The 17,798-nt window shown below is 46.7% G+C and overlaps 1 protein-coding gene across 5 annotated transcripts in view; it reads left to right on the top strand.

Annotated features, from left to right (window-relative positions):
* Window positions 1–15,710, top strand: part of Plekhb2 (pleckstrin homology domain containing B2) — a 26,096-nt gene extending 10,386 nt beyond the window's left edge. For all 5 annotated transcript variants that reach the window (XM_050134682.1, XM_050134684.1, XM_050134683.1 and 2 more), the window contains 6 exons: window positions 295–447; window positions 1,000–1,102; window positions 3,719–3,758; window positions 5,194–5,283; window positions 6,401–6,506; window positions 12,963–15,710. In XM_050134682.1, coding sequence (XP_049990639.1) covers window positions 295–447; window positions 1,000–1,102; window positions 3,719–3,758; window positions 5,194–5,283; window positions 6,401–6,506; window positions 12,963–13,102 — 632 coding nt within the window. In that variant the 3' untranslated portion in view covers window positions 13,103–15,710. The remainder of the gene's footprint in view (window positions 1–294; window positions 448–999; window positions 1,103–3,718; window positions 3,759–5,193; window positions 5,284–6,400; window positions 6,507–12,962) is intronic.
* Window positions 15,711–17,798: the final 2,088 nt, after the last annotated feature.

Genomic DNA, 17,798 nt, shown 5'->3' with positions numbered 1-17,798 from the left:
TGTATACAGTATTCTGTCTGCATGTATGCCTGCAGGTCAGAAGAGGGCGTCAGATCTCATTACTGATGGTTGTGAGCCACCATGCGGGTGCTTGGAATTGAACTCAGGATCTCTGGAAGAACAGCCAGTGCTCTTAACCGCTGAGCCATCTCTCCAGCCCCCTGTGCTTGCACTGTTAAAGTGGGAGTGGCAAGGCCGTGCCTGTGTCTGTCAATTTTCTGTGGGTGGCCAGTTTTCACTGCACCTTTATTATTTTAGCTCAGAGATGACTTTCCCTGTCCCTCCACCCCTCAGGTACCATTCTGAAGCGCTGGAAGAAGAACTGGTTTGACCTGTGGTCTGACGGTCACCTGATCTACTATGATGACCAGACTCGGCAGAGTGTAGAGGATAAGGTGCACATGCCGGTGGACTGCATCAATATCCGCATGGGGCACGAGTGCCGGGGTAAGCAGTGCCCGGAACTGCCATGCCTTCTTTCCTGACAGCCTGCTGCCAGTATCAAACTGGGCGCTGGCCGGGCAACCATAGTGCAGTTTGGGCACACACATCATCAGCATCATGATAGATGGACCCCCCCGCTCCCCCATTGGAGTTAGGCCTTGCCTGCTTCTCTTCATCTTCGGAGAAGGGCCATACTGCTAGCAATCCCAGGAAAGGTGGTACGCTCTTAGGTCATGCTGGTTTTCTGATGTAGACACTGCGTATATGTGGGGGTCTGCTCAGTTTCTTGAAACCATGCTGAAGTACATTGGTGAGGGGCTCAGTCATCCTTCCTTTATGCTCACTTTACAGGGAACAAATGGCGTCTTCCTTGCCAGCCAGCTAGATTGTTTCTCTCTTGCTTCTTAGTTAGGCCCCAGGTTTTCCCCATGTAGTGATGCACCATCTTGTTCTTCACTTCCGTGGGTTGTTATTTCTAAGAATGAGTGAGGAGGGAAAAACAAAAACAAAAAGACAAGCTGCGGCGTGGTCCTTCATTCTGCTTGTTTCTTGTAGATATCCAGCCTCCAGATGGGAAGCCCAGAGACTGTCTACTGCAGATTGTCTGCCGAGACGGCAAAACCATCAGTCTCTGTGCCGAGAGCACAGACGATTGCCTGTGAGTTTTGATTTCATTTTGATTCTTTAATTGACAGTTTTCTGCTCTGATTTCCACTTGTCAGGAAGGGAAAAGAATGGGAGTAGAGTTTCCCTCCAGGCTGGGACTGAAGGAGAGAAAAAAACGGCAGGGGCCTTCCTTGGGTCTGATTTCTTTCTTAGGTGTGTATGTCTGTGTGTGTGTGTACATGTGTATGCATGGCTGTGTGTATGTGGAAATACACACGTGTGCCATGGCCAGGGTGGAGGTCAGAAGACAATATCAGTATGGATCCTCATTTGTCATCTTGTTTTTGAGATGGTCTTGTTGGGTTTTCATTGTATTTTCCCATGAACTCCCAGAGAGTCTCCTGTCTCTCCTCATTTCTCCGTAGGAGTGCTGAGTTTTACATCTTAATGTTACACATCTGGATTTTTTTTATGAGTTCTGGGGATTCAAACTCAGGTCCCTGTACTGTCAAGGGCAATGCTTTCCACCCACTGAGTCATCTCCCGAGTCCCCTTTATTCTGAGTTCTTTCTCTCTTGCTCAAGCAGTGTGGTGGTTTGCAAAAGCATGGCCACCGTCAGCTCCCGTATTCGAATGCTCAGCCATCAGGGAGTGGCGCTGTTTGAAAATGATTAGGAGGTGTGGCCTTGTTGAAAGTGCAGCACTGGGGTGAGCTTCAAGGTTTCCAAAACCCTGCCTAGCCCAGAGTCTCCCTGCCTGTGGGTCAGGATGGGGATCTCTCGGGTAGAGCTTCAAGGTTTCCAAAACCCCGCCTAGCCCAGAGTCTCCCTGCCTGTGGGTCAGGATGGGGATCTTGGGTACTCCCCAGTGCTGCTTGCCTGCTGCCTTGCTCCCCTGCCGTGATGATAATGGACTAAACCTCTGAAACTATAAGCAAGCCCCCAATTAAGTACTTTTTTTTTTTTTAAATAATAGTTGCCATCGTCATGGTATCTCTTTGCAACAATAGAACGGTAGCTAAGACACGCAGGATCCCAGAGTGAATGGCAAAACCCGTCAGCAGCCACTTTGTGCTTTTTATTGATAGACTCACACTGGTCTTATGTGTGTACAAGAGATGGGGCCGGGGGAGAGAGACTGATTGATAATGTAGCCCTGGCTGACTTAGAACTCTCTATATAGACCTCACACTCAACAGAGATCCATTTACCTCTGTTTCCCTGTTGTTGGTATTAAAGGTATGTGCCACAATGCCTGGATAAACTTTCTTTGGATCTATTTTTAAATTTTTACTAAAATTAAAATGTGTGTGTGTGTGTGTGTGTGTGTGTGTTCCAACCCTTCATTGTTGCATAGCCTTCTCCTGCTGGATCTGCACCACGTCAGTCATGTTGGACTGAGGACCTTAAAGTTTGACCCCATTTTCATTTGATTTCATGTGTAAAGACCCTATGTCCTGGTGCGTCACACCCATTGGTACTGGGACCATGACTTGAGCATGTCTTCTGAAGGCATGTAATTCAGTCCCCTACAGAGGCCTCTGAGGAAAGATGGGGAAATAAACCTGGGTTGTCTTCTCCAACTGTCGAGTGAAGCGAAAGCTTTTATTTATTTACCATCTGTTTATACGATGGATGTGTTCTCTGGCTGAGCCCTTCATTAGGGTTCATCCTCTAGAAATATTTACAGGAGTTACAAGGGAAGCAGGGCATGCTGGGGTACATCTGCCATCCCAGCACTTGGGAGGCAGGGGTGGAAGGGTCAGGAGTTCACAACAGAACTGGGGCACGAAGGTAACAGAGAGCGAGCATTCTTTTGGTTGGTAAAAGTGTTGCAGGCATGCTGGCTGGTTTTATGACGGCTTGACACACGCCTGACACATGCCTGACACCGGAGGGGAGGGAGGATCCCTTGAGAAGGGCAACAGTCTCCACGGTCTCTGCCTCAGCTCCTGCCTCCAGGTTCCTGCCCTGTTTGAGTTTTTCCCTGCCTGTTTTTGATGCTGAACTCTTATATGGAAATGAACCCTTTCCTCCCCAAGTTGCTTTTGGTCGTGGACTTTCATCACAGCGATAGTAACTCTAACCGAGACAATTGAAATCGCTTCATATCATGAAACATGGAATAGTCATTAAAAATGAATTAGAGGCTAAGTGTGTTGGCATACAGCCGAATGGCCGTACTCCGCAGGCTGAGATGGGAGGATATTGAATTTGGAGTCAGCCTGGGTGACACAGTAGGTTTCGAGCCATTGCTGGCTGCCGATGAGAAGGTTTACAGCACATTTTACCGGTATTAAAGGGAAGAAAATATTAAACGTAAAATCTAAAGTATATTATGTTTAAACAGTGTAGACTATAAACCGGTTCTTTAAATATACATCTTTTCTTAGTTCATGTCTTGAGAAAAAGATGATTTGGTGGGTCTTGGGGTAAGGCCTGACGTTTTGTTCTGTTTATTCTGATGTGGTTGGGGTTAGAAGACAAGGTCTTCATCTACAGCACAGGTTTGCCTCCAGCTCATGGTAGTAATGGTGTTTAAGTCTCCCAAGTGCTGGGATTACAGGCTACAAGTCTCTCTTTAATCAAGCCTTTCCAGGACTACTGATGCTAGCCGGATTTAAGAATCCTTGGAATGTTGGGTTTGTTTTGTTTTCTCTTTTCTCCAGGGCTTGGAAGTTTACACTGCAGGATTCCAGAACAAACACAGTAAGTTGCCCGTGGTGGTTTCAGTCCTGTTTGCGCATCCTGGTTCTTTGTAGCAAACTGGAGAACGGGAGGTGGGGAGAAGGAAGTGGAAGAGAGAGGGGGTGGTCTCCTGACCATGCACTGCTCCTGGAGCTGGACAGAGCAGGGTGGCTCTTGCTGACAGTGCTCACACCAGATTACGGTAGGAGGTCCCTGTTGAGATCTGAATATGAGACATCCCCTATAGACTCACTTGTTTGAACACTTGTTTCCCAGCTGGTGGAGCAGTGTGGGAAAGTTACAGAACCTTAGGAGGTGGAGCTAAGGGGGGGGGGAGAGGGGGTGTCCCTGGGGGCAGGCCTTGAGCCTGTCTTGACTTCCTATTCAGTCCTGATTAAGGATATACTGTGAGCAGCTGCTCCCTGCCTGCTGCCGTGCCTTCCCCACTGAGATGGACTGTCTCCTTCTAGAACTGTAATCCAGAACTAACTCTCTCTCCCCTGGATTGTTCTCATTTGGGTATTTTGTTGGAGTAATGAGACAGTAGCTAAGACTACACCCTCCTCCCCAGGGGTGTCAGTCCCAGTGATTCCTGCTGTCTCACCTTTCACCGGGTTTGCGTCACCTGGAATTCTGCTGCATTTTGAAGTGGAGGTTCAAAGAGAACCATGGTGCCCACTTTATCCATAAGATCGCAGCCTCTTAGGAAACCAAAACCTTCTTGTCTTTGTCCCTAATTCTATTTCTGACCTTAGGAGATACAGAAACCATAAACCCTGTTGTAACCCCGGCAGAACCTTTGTGGTCAATGTGTTCATTCTTAAAGGGGGCTCTACTTTTTTGCAGTATCTTTGTAGGAAGAAAAGAGTAAAGTAGATCGGGCTTTCAGAAGAATTTGTGCAGGTGGAAGTGAAGTCAAAACCCCAGTCCTCTGCTCCTCTCAGCCAGATCCTGTTCCTCCAAGCTTACTCCAGACTCCAGCTGTCTTTCTTTTGTGCACAGCCCCTGCTCATGAAATTAGTATTCATGACTGTATTATAATTAATATAGTCAGCAAAATCCCACCCAGTGCAATTCTTTGTGTGGATTTTTTAAAAGAGCTACTGTTTTTCCTTTTTCCCTGGGGTGTATGTAGTTCTTGAATTACAGAAAGAGCACGCTCCTGGAGCCCTTCAGATGTGATCAGATGGAGAAAGGTGACTCTTGGTCTAAACGGCATTGGGCAACAGTGGAGCCTCTAGCATCTTCCCAGGCCAGGAGCATTTATTCCACTCTGACTGGAGGGCTGAGCCAGAACCCTCCAACTTGCTGCTACACTCAGAGGGTGTTTTAGTGAGGCTGGAGGCTCCCCCTGGATCAGCAGGAGAGGCCCTTCCTTCTCAGAGAGCTGAGGCCTGTTGATCTTTCGTTTGCTGAGTAAATGTGCTGTTGGTCCTAGCCCCCTTGTCTCACACAGGCGTACGTTGGCTCGACAATCCTGTCTGAAGAGACTGCCGTGGCCGCTTCACCGCCAGCCTATGCCGCCTATGCCGCGCCGACCCCTGAGGTAGGGAGCGGATCTGAGCAGAGATCGTGCAAGTGGGGGAAGCTGGGGCTCTCTGTGGCTCTGCCATTTCTGTTTGTCTTTTGTTTTTTTTTTTTTTGGTTGTGGTTTTATCTTGAGTCAGTACTGGGAAATTAGACATACACTCAGAATCTTTCCTGGTTATCACAGAATATCCCTCACCCTCTTTACTTTGATGAAACAAAGCAACTATGGAGCTGGTAGTGTAGCTCAGTTGATAGAGCATTTGCCTCACAAACTGGAGGCCCTGGTTTAGTCTCTAGCACAGCATAAACTGGGGGTGAAAACACACACCTGAACTCTCAGTGCTTGGGTGGTGGATGTGGAACACTCAGGAGATCTATGTCATTCTTGGCTGTAGAGGAGGCCAGCTTAAGTTAGAGATCCTGTCTCAAAAGAAACAAAAAAAGTCTAGTGTTTATATGTTTATTTTCATGTTCAGATATTTTGTTCATAAAGGCTTTTTTTTCTTTTTCTTTATGTGAGTGATGGAGATTAAGCTCAAAGCTTCACACATGCTAGGCAAGTTCTTTTCCACTGAGCTACCTCACCCACGGTTTATAGATTTATTTATTAATTAAAGGATGCATATATATGTACATGATACGTGTTTATTTGTGTGTCTGATTGGACAGGCCGTGGGAGTCAGTTCTTACCTTACACCATGTGGATCCTGGGACTTGAACTCATGTTCGCAGGCTTTGGTGGCAGGTGCTTTTACCTGCCGATGCCATATAACTAATTACTTGACTTCTTTTTTCCCCCTAAGTATTTATTTTATTTAATTATGTGCATCTGTGTCTGTGGATGCAATGTGCACATAAATGCAGGTGCCCTCAGAGGCCAGAGGCATCATGTCCTCCAGAGCCAGAATTATAGGTGGTTGTGAGCCTCCTGATGTAGATGCTGAGAGCTGAACTCTGCACCTTTGGTCAGAGAGTGAGTTTCAGGACTTGTTCATTCCTTCCATGACGTGAGTTTCAGGATGGGATGCATGTCACCGGGCCAGGTGACAAGTCCCTTTACCCACTGAGCCATATCACCAGCCCCTCAAAACCCTCAAAATTGTACTTCTCACAGGGCTTTCTCTTTTTTTCAGGTCTATGGCTACGGTCCATACAGTGGCGCATACCCAGCAGGAACTCAAGTTGTCTATGCTGCCAATGGGCAGGCATATGCTGTGCCATACCAGTACCCATATGCAGGTAACTCGTGCCGCCTGCCGCTCCTGGTCTCTGCCTACGGTTGGGGCCAGGGGGGATTCCTATATTTCATTTGGAAGTTAAATGAGCTGCTCTTTCTACTGGAGACCCCATCCATCGGTCACTCTGACTTTTGCTTATTTTTTTTCCTTTAATAGTCTTTGAGGTGCTAGAGTAATTTTAATTTTTTTTTAAGATTTAATTATGTATTTTTTAAGGATTTATTTATTTATTATGTATACAGTATTCTCAGTGCTCTGCCTGCAGGCCAGAAGAGGGCACCAGGTCTCAATACAGATGGTTGTAAGCCACCATGTGGTTGCTGGGAATTGAACTCAGGACCTTTGGAAGAGCAGGCGGTGCTCTTAACCACTGAGCCATCTCTCCAGCCCAGTAATTTTAATTTAAAAAAAAAATTCCATTTTATTTATTTTGTGCGCATGTGCCGTATTTGTGCGTGTGGATGACCGTGTGCCACAGTTCGTGAGGGGACGTCAGAGGACAGCTCGGGTGACAGCACATACTGTCGTACAAAGTACGACTGGAAACGTGTCAGTGTATTCATACGTAGTTGTGGTAGTTGGAATGCCATGTCCCCTATATGCTTGGACATTCAAATACTTGATCCTCGGGTGGTGGCAATGTCTGGGGAGGCTTAGGAGGTGGCCCTGCTAGGGGAGGTGCGTTACGGAGGGCAAACTTTGAGGTTTCGAAAGCCTTGAACCATTTCCAGACAGCTCTTAGTTTCCGGCTTATGGTTTGAGATGTGCGCTCTCAGCCGCCGTGCCTGGTGCTTGCTGCCACAGTTCCTTCTTACGGCGGTGAGCTCTTGTCCCTCTGGAACTGCAAAGGCCTAAATATCCCCCTCCTTTTGTAAGTAGTCTTGGTCATGGTGTTTTATTACAGCGGTATAAAGGTAGCTAAGGCAGAAGTGGGTACCAGGGAGTGGGCTATTGTTGCGATAGACCTTACCATTTGGGTTTTTTTTTTTTTTGAAGATTGTGGAAGACTTTGGGACTTGGCCTAGAAAAGTGGCTGAATGTTGTAAGCAGAGCAGAATGGGCCATCCTTGTAGGCTCTTGTGAGGCAGCAGTGCTGAGAGCAGTGTGGACTGTGGAGGTTCAGCTCTAGAGCTTTCAGAGGGGACCAATGTCAGAAACTGGTCTAGAGACCCTTCTTGATATTTTGGCAAAAAAAAGTGGCTGCTTTCTCTCTTTGCCCTAAGAACTTGCCTGAGACCAGTTAAAAGTAATGGACTAATTTCTTTGCCAGAAAAGATTTCACGGCCTTGTGAAATACTGACTGCATTGCGTGGTTATTAGTGATCACGTTTACACAGGTCTGCAATGTAAAAGAGCAAGCAGAGCAGAAAGAAATATAAAATGTAGTTTCAAAAGGAAAAGAGCACCAGGAAATTTAATGCTGTGACCAAGGCTTGTGCTGAAAGAGATGAGGAGGCCAGGTCAGCACTGGGATAAAGGGAAGGGTGCCTTAAGGCAGAACTCCACCTAGCTGGGAAGAAGCAAACAAAAACTATCGCAGACGTGATTCTAGGAGGCTAGATTCCATCTCAAGTTGACCGTCAAACCTGGCAGCATCGTCCTCACAGTGCTGGCTTCATAGTCATGACGAAGACAACACGGCCACATTAAGAAAGACTTGGTGATTTTGTCTGTATAGTACATGGGTCACCTCAGGATGTCAGGCAGAGCTGGCTTCAGTTTTACTCTCAAAGGTGCTTGTAGAAAGTGGCAGGGATAGGGTTGGTGGGATGGTTCAGTGGGTAGGCACTTTCTACCAAGCCCTGCAACCTGAGTTCAGTTCCCAAGATGCACACAGCAGAAGGAGAGAACCGACTCCCCCAGGTTGTTCTCTGACCCCCATGTGTGCTCTGTGGTGCATGCCTAATTCCCACAAATAAGTAAATAGACTAATTGTTTTTTTTTTTTTTAAGTGACAGACTTTCATTTGGGCTTCTAGAATGAGCCTGCGAGAAACTCACTTGCAGTTTCCGTGTTTTCTTTATCCGTGAGAAGAGTTCTCCCCCAGCTCTCCTCCCCCCCTCTCCTTTTAAAAATTAAATTATTTTAAATTGTCTGTATGTGTGTGGATAACGTGCACATGACCGAGTAGGCCAGAGGTTTCAAGCCCTCCAGCGTTGGAGTTGTAGGCAGCTGTGAACTGATGGACCTGAATACTAGAAACCAAACTCGGGTCTTCTGCTCTTAAGGACCAAGGCTTCTCTCCAAATCCACCCCCTCAGCGAACTCTCTGAGTTGTCTATACAGATATCTAGCTTTTACCAGGCATAATTCAGACAGTTCGAGCTTGTTGACAGCGCTTTGGCATTAGGCTTCCTGGTGACTCACTGCAAGGCAGAGTCAGGAACTGGTGAGTTCACTGGTGGCTTAGGCGGCTTTCCACGCTCATCTCCTGGAGCTTCTTTAATGCCACATTCCGTGGATCTTTAACTGTTAACGTGGGCGAGTCCGTCTTTTGTTAGTGGGCCATGCTGATGTATATTTGAGCGGTAAGGCTGTTAGTACTGCTGGAGGAGGAAGTAGAAGGCAGAGGTGGAAGCAGAGAAGGAAATGGGGTGAGGGGCAGAGGTGGGTGGGGTGGTGGGGCAGAGGAAGTAGAGGAGGAGACGCAGAATGGATGGACGGCCGTGGCACCGTGAGAGGCCACGTAGCTCAGAATTCTCAAAGTTACAGCACATTTGTAGCTTTGAGTGGCACATCTTAGCAATTTGGACAAGAAGATTTTCCCCAGACACTTTTCTGGTTTTCTTGGAGTTTGCACAATTCATTCTGCAAAATCCTCCAAGAGCGTGACATTCTCGGTTGTAGAGGAAGGATGTGAAGATGGTGTCTTCCTGTACCTCTGGCTCCTGGGCTGAGCAGTTCAGGCACCATGCCACAATCTTTGCCCTCTGTGATTACATCTTTGATGTTGCGACCTTTGAAGTTCCCGGACGTCCCTAGTGGGTTTCTCCTTTAGTGTGTGTCTGTGAAGGAGTGCCTGCTGGGACTGATGTACCTAGCTCACACTGAATGAGAAGCTTCTGTTTAATCTTTTAGCTTAGGCATGGCTGTCATCTAAAAGTCCATAACAGAGTCGGGGCAGTGGCCTCTTAAAAAACAATGAAATCCTCAGGAGAGACCTGTCCTGACGTTAGATGGTGAGTAACTGGCACAGTTGTCGTAAGCCCCCAAGGGCTAGGACTGCAGGTGCTTGGCACCGCGCTTGGCACTGCGCTTGGCGGCTGACTCACCTTCTGTCAGGCTTTGCCCTGCCTCTCCCACATTCTTCTCATTTGTCTGTCATCCCAGCAGGCATGGTGCAGAGGGCTGCCATGGAAACCAGAGGCAAACCTCTCTAGCTTTATCGTCTACGATTGGGCCCTGTTTATCAGTGCTCTCATCTTCGCACCCTTAAGGGGTTTGGCCCTGGCAAGCAGAGAACCCTGTTCTGTCAGTAAGTTCTTAGAGAGTGGTGTGTATAAGGTTTCAGGTCCTCTAGTGCCTCTGTTCCAGAGGCCGCACCCCTGCAGCTCTCCCCCCAGGACTGAAAAGCAGCCTGCGCTGTAATCTCGCAGTTCTTCCAGACAGTTGAGTGCTTTCTCCAGGCAGCTTCGAGCCTGCCCCCACGCAAAATCCAAGGCCACTTTGAGTTCTGGCTCACCCTTATCCTCGCCTTTGTGGCTAGGTCACATCTTATTCCCCACCCCCACCAAGGAACTCCCTTTGTTTCCCCAGAACTGAAAGGAACTGAAGGCATTCTTCCCAGCGGTCATGGTGCTGTATTTATCTTAGTTACTTTTCTGTTGCTGTGATGAAACTCCATGACCCAGGCAGCTTATAGAAGAGTTTGTTGAGCCTTATGGTTTCAGAAGGTGAATCCGTGGCTATCAAGGAAGAGTATAGGCACACGTGGTACTGGAGCATTAGCTGAGAGCTTGCTTCCTTATCTGAGAAAGGGAGAGAGAGGAGAGAACACTAACTGGGAATGTCATGGGCATTTAAACTCTCAAGTCCCATCCCCAGTGACATGTCTCCTTCAGCAAGGCCATACTTCCTAATCCTTCCAGAGCAGCTCAGCCAACTGGGGACCATATTCATATTGATATAGAAATAACTTGAAGAATTGAGTGGCAGGTGGATCTCTGTGAGTTCAAGGTCAGCCTGGTCTACAAAGCAAGTTCCAGTACAGCTAGGGCTGTTATGCAGAGAAACCCTGTCTTGAACCCCCTCCCCCCCCCAAAAAAAGGCATTGAAGATACAAAGAATATATGAATAGACTTCTTAGGAGACATAAAGTCACACAAAGTAGAATGTAACCAAGGGAGTACTACTTCTGCGATGCCTCAAGGATCTGTAGTATGCTAACCAGGCCTGTTTCCTGTTGTTCTTTTTCATTGTAGATCTGCATAAGAGTGATCATTAATAACTATGTGACTTAGTACTAGTCACCTTCTCTAATGAGATTACCTTCTAATGAAATCACCTTCTCTAATGAGATTAGTCTAAAACTCCCCAATTTAACCTCAGGAAGATTCTTAAGACGGAGGTAGAAAGCAGCCACGTTCTTTTCCAAAATACCACAAGCATAGTCTCTAGTTAAGTTGCTAATGTTGTTCCCTTCCGAAACCTCTTGAGCTTTCATGGCCTACATTTTCTCAGCACTGCTGTGTTCTAAGTGTCTACTAAAATGACTCATTCAGCCCTACTTCCAGCGTTCAACTGCTTTCCTTGTCTTACACAGTCTTACACAGTACTCCAAACGTGGACATTTTTGGTCAGACCTGTGACAGTAATAGCCCATTCCTGGATACCACTTCTGTCTTAGTTACTTTTCTATTGCTCTGATGAAATACCGTGATCAAGGAATATAAAACTTATAGAAGAGTTTACTGGGGCTTACAGTTTCAGAGGGTGAGTCATGACCATCATAGAAGGGGACAGGCGGGCATGGTGCTGGAGCAGTAGCTGAGAACCTACATCCTTATCCGCACGTAGGAGGCAGAGAGACAGAGCTAATCGGGAATGCTGTGGGCTTTTGAAATCTCAAATCCCAGTCCTGGCGACACATCTGCTCCAACAAGGTCACACCTTCTAATTCTTCCCAAACAGTTGAGCCAACTGGCGGCCATTCTCGTCTCAACCACCACCTTCCCCTAATAAGGTTCTTATGAAGGATGATCAGCTTCATCTCTACAAGCATGTACCGTCCTTTTGCCTTTTAGATAGGTTCTCACTAGGCAGCCCTGGCTGGGCTGAAACTCGCTGTGTAGTCCAGGCTGGCTTTGAACTCACAGATATCCTCCTCTCTCTGCCTCCCACACTCTAGGATTAAAGATGTACACCACCATGCCAGGCCTTATGTACCATCTTTTAAAATACAGTTTTTATTTATTTTAAATATTTATTTATTTATTATGTATACATTATTCTGTCTATGTGTATGCCTGCAGGCCAGAAGAGGGCACCATTCCCCATTACAGATGGTTGTGAGTCACCATGTGGTTGCTGGGAATTGAACTCAGGACCTTTGGAAGAGCAGGCAATGCTCTTAACCTCTGAGCCATCTCTCCAGCCCCTAAAATACAGTTTTTAGATTTATTGATTTACTATGTATGAGTGTTTGGGCTGTGTGTGTGTGTATCAGGGGCATTGCCTGATGTTTACAGAGATCAGAAAAGGGCATTGGATCCCCTGAAGCTGTAGTTATGGATGTTTATGAGGTACCATGGGGATGCCAGGTCCTCTGCAAGAGCAGCAAGTGTTCTTAATCACTAAGCCATGTCTCCAGACCGTAATTTATCTCATATATATATATGAGTCTTCATATATAACAGTGTCTTCCTCAGCATATATGTGATGGGTCTTGGGGAGATTTGGGTTGAACTCACTGGAACCACCTGTTAACACATTAGTGAGCACACTGGTCACATGGAGAGTAGACACAGTGTTTGTGTAAACTGGTCACATGGAGAGTAAACAACAGTGTTTGTGTTAAGGGCTCCATATAGCCAGACTTTCTTTGGACCACTTATTATTAATTATGAAATTATTATTATTAATTACGAAAACTTGGTCATAACTTAGGTTCATTCCTTACTAGCTCTTAAAACTTGAATTAACTTTGCACTCTGCTATGTGGCTTGCTACCTCTCTTCAGTTCAGTCCCTCTGCATCTTGCTCTCATCCCTGCTTCTTAGAATCACCACCCCCATGCAGTAGTTCCTCTCTCTCCCCTGGAGTCCTGCCTATCCTCTCCTGCCTAGTTATTGGCCATTCAGCTCTCTGTTATCCAATCAGAAGGTGCCTTGGGCAGGTGAGGAAGGACAGGCAGGTCTTCCCACAGTGTGATCAGCTATCCCTCAACTGCACCATCTTTTCCATGAATGTTGCATTTCCAGGTGACATCTTAAAGATCTCTTCTTCTTTTCTTTTATAGGAGGAGTTTATGGACAACAGCCTGCCAATCAAGTCATCATCCGTGAGCGGTACCGAGACAGTGACAGCGACCTGGCCCTGGGCATGCTTGCTGGGGCAGCCACAGGCATGGCCCTGGGCTCTCTGTTCTGGGTCTTCTAGAGCCTTCAAGGTCTTCTGTGCATCGCTTCTGTTAGTCCTGTGTGCGATAATTGATCTGCAGGGCATTTCTGTTTGTGACAAGTGTCTTTTGTAATAATTTAAATAGTTCTTTTGGAGGTGGTAATCTGATGATTGTGACTGACCTACATGGGGACCACAGAGACGACCTTGAAGTGTACTATAAGCGGGAATCTGAGTTCTTTGGGGTACTGGCTTGCACCAAGTCTTTCTTAGGGAGCTCTCGGATGGCCTTATGTAAACACACCCATTTAAATGGGCATTTTCTGCTCAGTAAGGTCCGGTACTTAATCAAGGGATGATTTTCCCTGCTATGCCAATAATAATGCTGATGGAGGAGGATATGAATGAGTGTAGTAAGAATTCAGCTTCTTTAACTGTGAAATTTCACTCTAGACCTGGCTGCATATTACCGTAGAGCTGTGGGCTGGTGGCCCCTCAGGGCGGCGTGTGAGAACCCTATGATCTGCCCTCGGTAGCTCCCAGGCGCCTGCCAGATTGACTGCTCAGGATGAAAAGGGACACTCGCTCCCTTTATAACTTATGCTCCAGGAATCTGTCCAGTTTTATTCGCTTGTTATTCTTCTGTTTGCTTTTCCCGGGAATAATTGGAAATCGTCTCAAGTTAGGACTTGATTTGAGCCTCAGAATTTGGGGACTTTTACCTTTAAACCCTGCTGAATGAAGAATAGTGAGTGGCAAGTGGGCGGAGAGAGGCTGGCATCTGCCCAGTGATGTGTTGCCAGTGTTTTGCTTTAGGTTTGTTGGTTGCCAGCTCAGTGTGTCTGGAGCCTATTTTTCTACTTGCAGAGGAAGTATATAAGGGGAAAATGGAAGAGCCTTAGTTCTATTGTCTCTGTGTCAGACCTGGGGCCTAAGCTGCCCAGGGCACTCTTGAACTCCTTGAGAGGCGTGTCCTGAGCAGTGGTAGGGCCCTATGGCTGTCCAGAGTGTGGGGATGAACCAGAGCTGGGTGGGGACGACTCAGGTTCCGAGGGAGACATGAGATTGGGTCGAGTCTCAGGGGTTTGTTTTAATCCATGTTAGTGGGGATCCAGTCCCTCCCATTTGCATGCCTGACCCACTCATACTAGAAAAGCCTACAACTAGAAAGTGCCCAAATGTGTGATGCTCTGGGAAGCCCACAGTCCTATTTTCTGGGGAAAATGTATTTCTAATATTAGAAAATACATGTTGCACACATTTAAATCTTCTGTTCATTCATGTTGTAAAGCTTCTAAGTCCAGCTTTGTGACTGGCGTGCTGTAAACCATGTCCTTTCACAAAGGGGGGCAGCACAGTGAAGGCTCTGTCCTCTACTCACACAGCCCCCTTTCTCCAGAGTGCTCCCAGTGAGCACACACCCTGGCTGTGCCCAGCCCAGCACATGCATGCTGCCTTGCTACCCTGCTTGGCAGCTTTCGCTTGGTCAGTTCAAGTCTTGAACGTATCTCCATGTGAGACAGTTGCCAAGTAGATGCGATGGTGCCCATGGTGTTTCTCTGCCTACTCCTAGGGGACTTGTTGACACGGCACTGCCCAGTTCTGGCTGAAGTTTGCTTCTCTGTCGTCTCTGGTAGAGGGCTTTGTGGCAACATGGTTCTGATGGTTTATAGTGTCACCTTGATGAGTGTAATGTTGATTTCACATCCCGTGTTGTAAAAATGGCTTTCTCAAATGTTATCATTCTTGAACTCCATGCTTTACTCACAAAACATTAAAATCTGTTTTCAGTGTTGCACAGGGACAGTGATTTCGAATGTAGTTACTGGGGTTCCTAGAACCAGAGAGTGTTGAATCATGCCCCTGAAGTGCTATTGAAACAGAACTGTCTCCTACTGTCCCCTGGGTGTGCCCTGTCTAGACCTTGGCCCCAGTGGAACTAGCTTTAACAGGCAGCCATAGCTGAGCCTGATCGTATCTTGCCACCAGTTGCTTGATTCTGGAACAATATACATTCTGGATGTGAAGAATGGACTCAGGCATTTCATTTCCTTGGCTCCTGTCCTCATAGATGCTGTCCCTTTGATGGAATCAGCCATGTCATTTGGCACCTCAGTCAGTCATGGGGTTCATGAGTTAGAGGGAACCATGTGTTCAGGGTTGAGGAGCATTTCAGGTCCATGGACTTTTACCTAAAGACCCAAGGCTGGAAGAGTTTGGCTGCCGACATGTGCATGACTGATTTCATTGCTCTCTTAGATCCTTGAGTTAACAACTTTCCATGTGAAAGATGGAAACCCGAGGGCCATGTCTCAGATCATCACTTGCCAAGAAGGCCCAGCTTCGCATATGTTAGGTCATGAGTGCCCACAGTAGCTCGTGGAGCAGAGGAAGTTCCTGCGGTGGAGACAGGATGATCCAGATTTATTTTCACATGTGTTGTTGCTCCTACGTAACCTTTCATTTTGCCTTCTAGTCTGTGTAGATGAAAGGCGGAGGACACAGGCAATCTTCTTGTGATTGCTTTTGCGTTTCTGTTACTCTGCTGTGTCTACAGAGCCCGTTTCCTCCCCCCCTCCCCCGTGTGCACAGTATATGTATGTTTGTAAGTAAACTTGTTAAAATATTAAATGATCATTAAACTTAAGCTATGTTTCATTGTTTTTTAAAATTATTTCATGGTGGCTGGAGAGAGAGAGTTAAGTTCCCGTCATGCAAGTATAGGGATCTAAGGTCAGATCCCTGGCATCCATGGGAAAGCTGAGCATGGCTACAGCCATCTGTAATCATAGACCAGGGGCCTTGGAGAAAGGACAGCCCCAGAGCTTGCTGGCTAGCCTTCTAGCCAATCAGCAAGGTCTGGATTCATTGAGAGACCCTGTCTCTAAAGATAACACGGAGGATGATAGAGGATAACACATGACATCAACTGCTGGTCTTCACACAAACACATATGCATAAATTTCTGGTCATGGTGGCACATGCCTTTAAACTCAGCCCTAAGGAGGTGGAAGCAAGAATATTATGAATTTGAAGCCAGTTTGGGATTATATAGGGAGAAAAAAAAAAGAGTAGCTCAGTTTCTGCATTTTCTGTTGTCAACAGAAGAAACCCACCCATCCTTTTTCTTTTCAGACTTCCTTTTATTTCATTTTATTTTTGAGATAGGGTCAGCCAGGCAGTGGTGGCACACACCTTTAATCCCAGCACTCAGGAGGCAGAGGCAGGTTGATCTCTGTGAGCTGGAGGCTAGCCTGATCTACAAATATAGTTCCAGGATAGCCATGGCTGTTACACAGAGAAACCCCGTCTCAAGAAAAAAATAAAAAAAAAGCTGGAGCTGAAGAGATGGTTCATTGGTTAAGAGCTTGCACTGCTCTTGAAAGAAAACCAACCAACTCACTAATTCTTGTGGTATATATAAGGGAAGTTTTGTTCAGGTTACCATTGTTGAGGCCGAGGCTCAGAAGCTAACTGTTCTGAGGAATGGGAAGTCAGTCATTTTAGCATGTGTCTGCATTGATGTCACACTACGTATGATTTGTGCAAGAACATGTGGTAGCCTGTGTGGTCACACGTCTACAGTGGCTGTGAGAAGACTTCCTTGAGCAGATCAAATTGGCAGAGTTCCAACCAATCTCTCTGGGTAGATGGATGTTCTGTGTGGCCCAGGGAACCCACAGTAGCCAGCCGCATTTTTCTGAACGAGTGAACCTATTATATATAGCAAACCAAAGCAAAAGAAAAACAAAACAAAAGATCAAGCAAAAAGAAACAGATAGCAAAGCATCCAGCAAGAGCTGACCAAGGAAACCCCATTGAGGAAGTCCGAGTCGTAGGCAGGGTGGAGCAACCCCTCAGACTTCTGTGTGAAGGAAGACAACGTGGGCAGAATATAAGTCAACAACTACAACACACACACACACACACACACACACACACACACACACAAACAAACTGGGGCATGTTTGGTGTACACCTATAATCCCAGAGCAAAGAGGAGGAGACAGGTAGATCTGCAGGGCTCACTGTCCCAGTTTAACCTAATTGGTAAGTTTCAGGCCAGGGAGAGACTCTGACTCAAAGGGGATGGACAGTGTTCCTGACAACAATCTTGGAGATTGTCTTACCCTCTGGCCTGTACATTCACATACAAACACATACATGAGTATGTGTGTACCCAATACACATAGGCGTTTGATTACACACAAGCACAGATTTTTCTTAAAATGATCTTCACCATTCTCAACTTTTAATGGAGGTCATGTTTGTATTAACCTCCTTCATTTTGACAGTTGATTTTGACATTGCTGATCAGTAAAACTAGTAGCACAAATCACCTGTGAACTGCTGGTCTCCCCCCCCTCCCCCCATGAAAGAGGGGGGTTGGGACTTTGTCAGTTTGAGCCAAAGCTTAGTACAGTGCTTATCTTGCAAGCATGTGAGCCCGAGTTGTACCTCAGGACCCATGTCCAAAGGCTGGATACAGTGGTACACTCTTGTAACTCTAGTGCTGAGTGGACAGAAACAGTTCCCTGAGGCCAGCCTCCCTATCCTACTTAGTGACTTCCAGGCCAGCGAGAGACCGCGTCTTAAAAGAAATTATGGAGAGTACCTGTGGGAGGACGCTGAGTTGTCCACTACGTGTATTAACAACAGCACACAGCCACGTCCTAAAGATCTCAAATCGGAGTCCTTAGGGTCTGGGCTTGGGGTCGGGTACGTTTTCACAGAG

This window comes from Alexandromys fortis, unplaced genomic scaffold, assembly GCF_014885135.2.
Source record: "Alexandromys fortis isolate MF-2015 unplaced genomic scaffold, M_Fortis_MF-2015_v1.1 scaffold_20, whole genome shotgun sequence".
NCBI lineage: Eukaryota > Metazoa > Chordata > Mammalia > Rodentia > Cricetidae > Alexandromys > Alexandromys fortis.
Note: the sequence above shows the minus strand (reverse complement) of the source record. Positions and strands in the feature narration are given on the sequence as shown.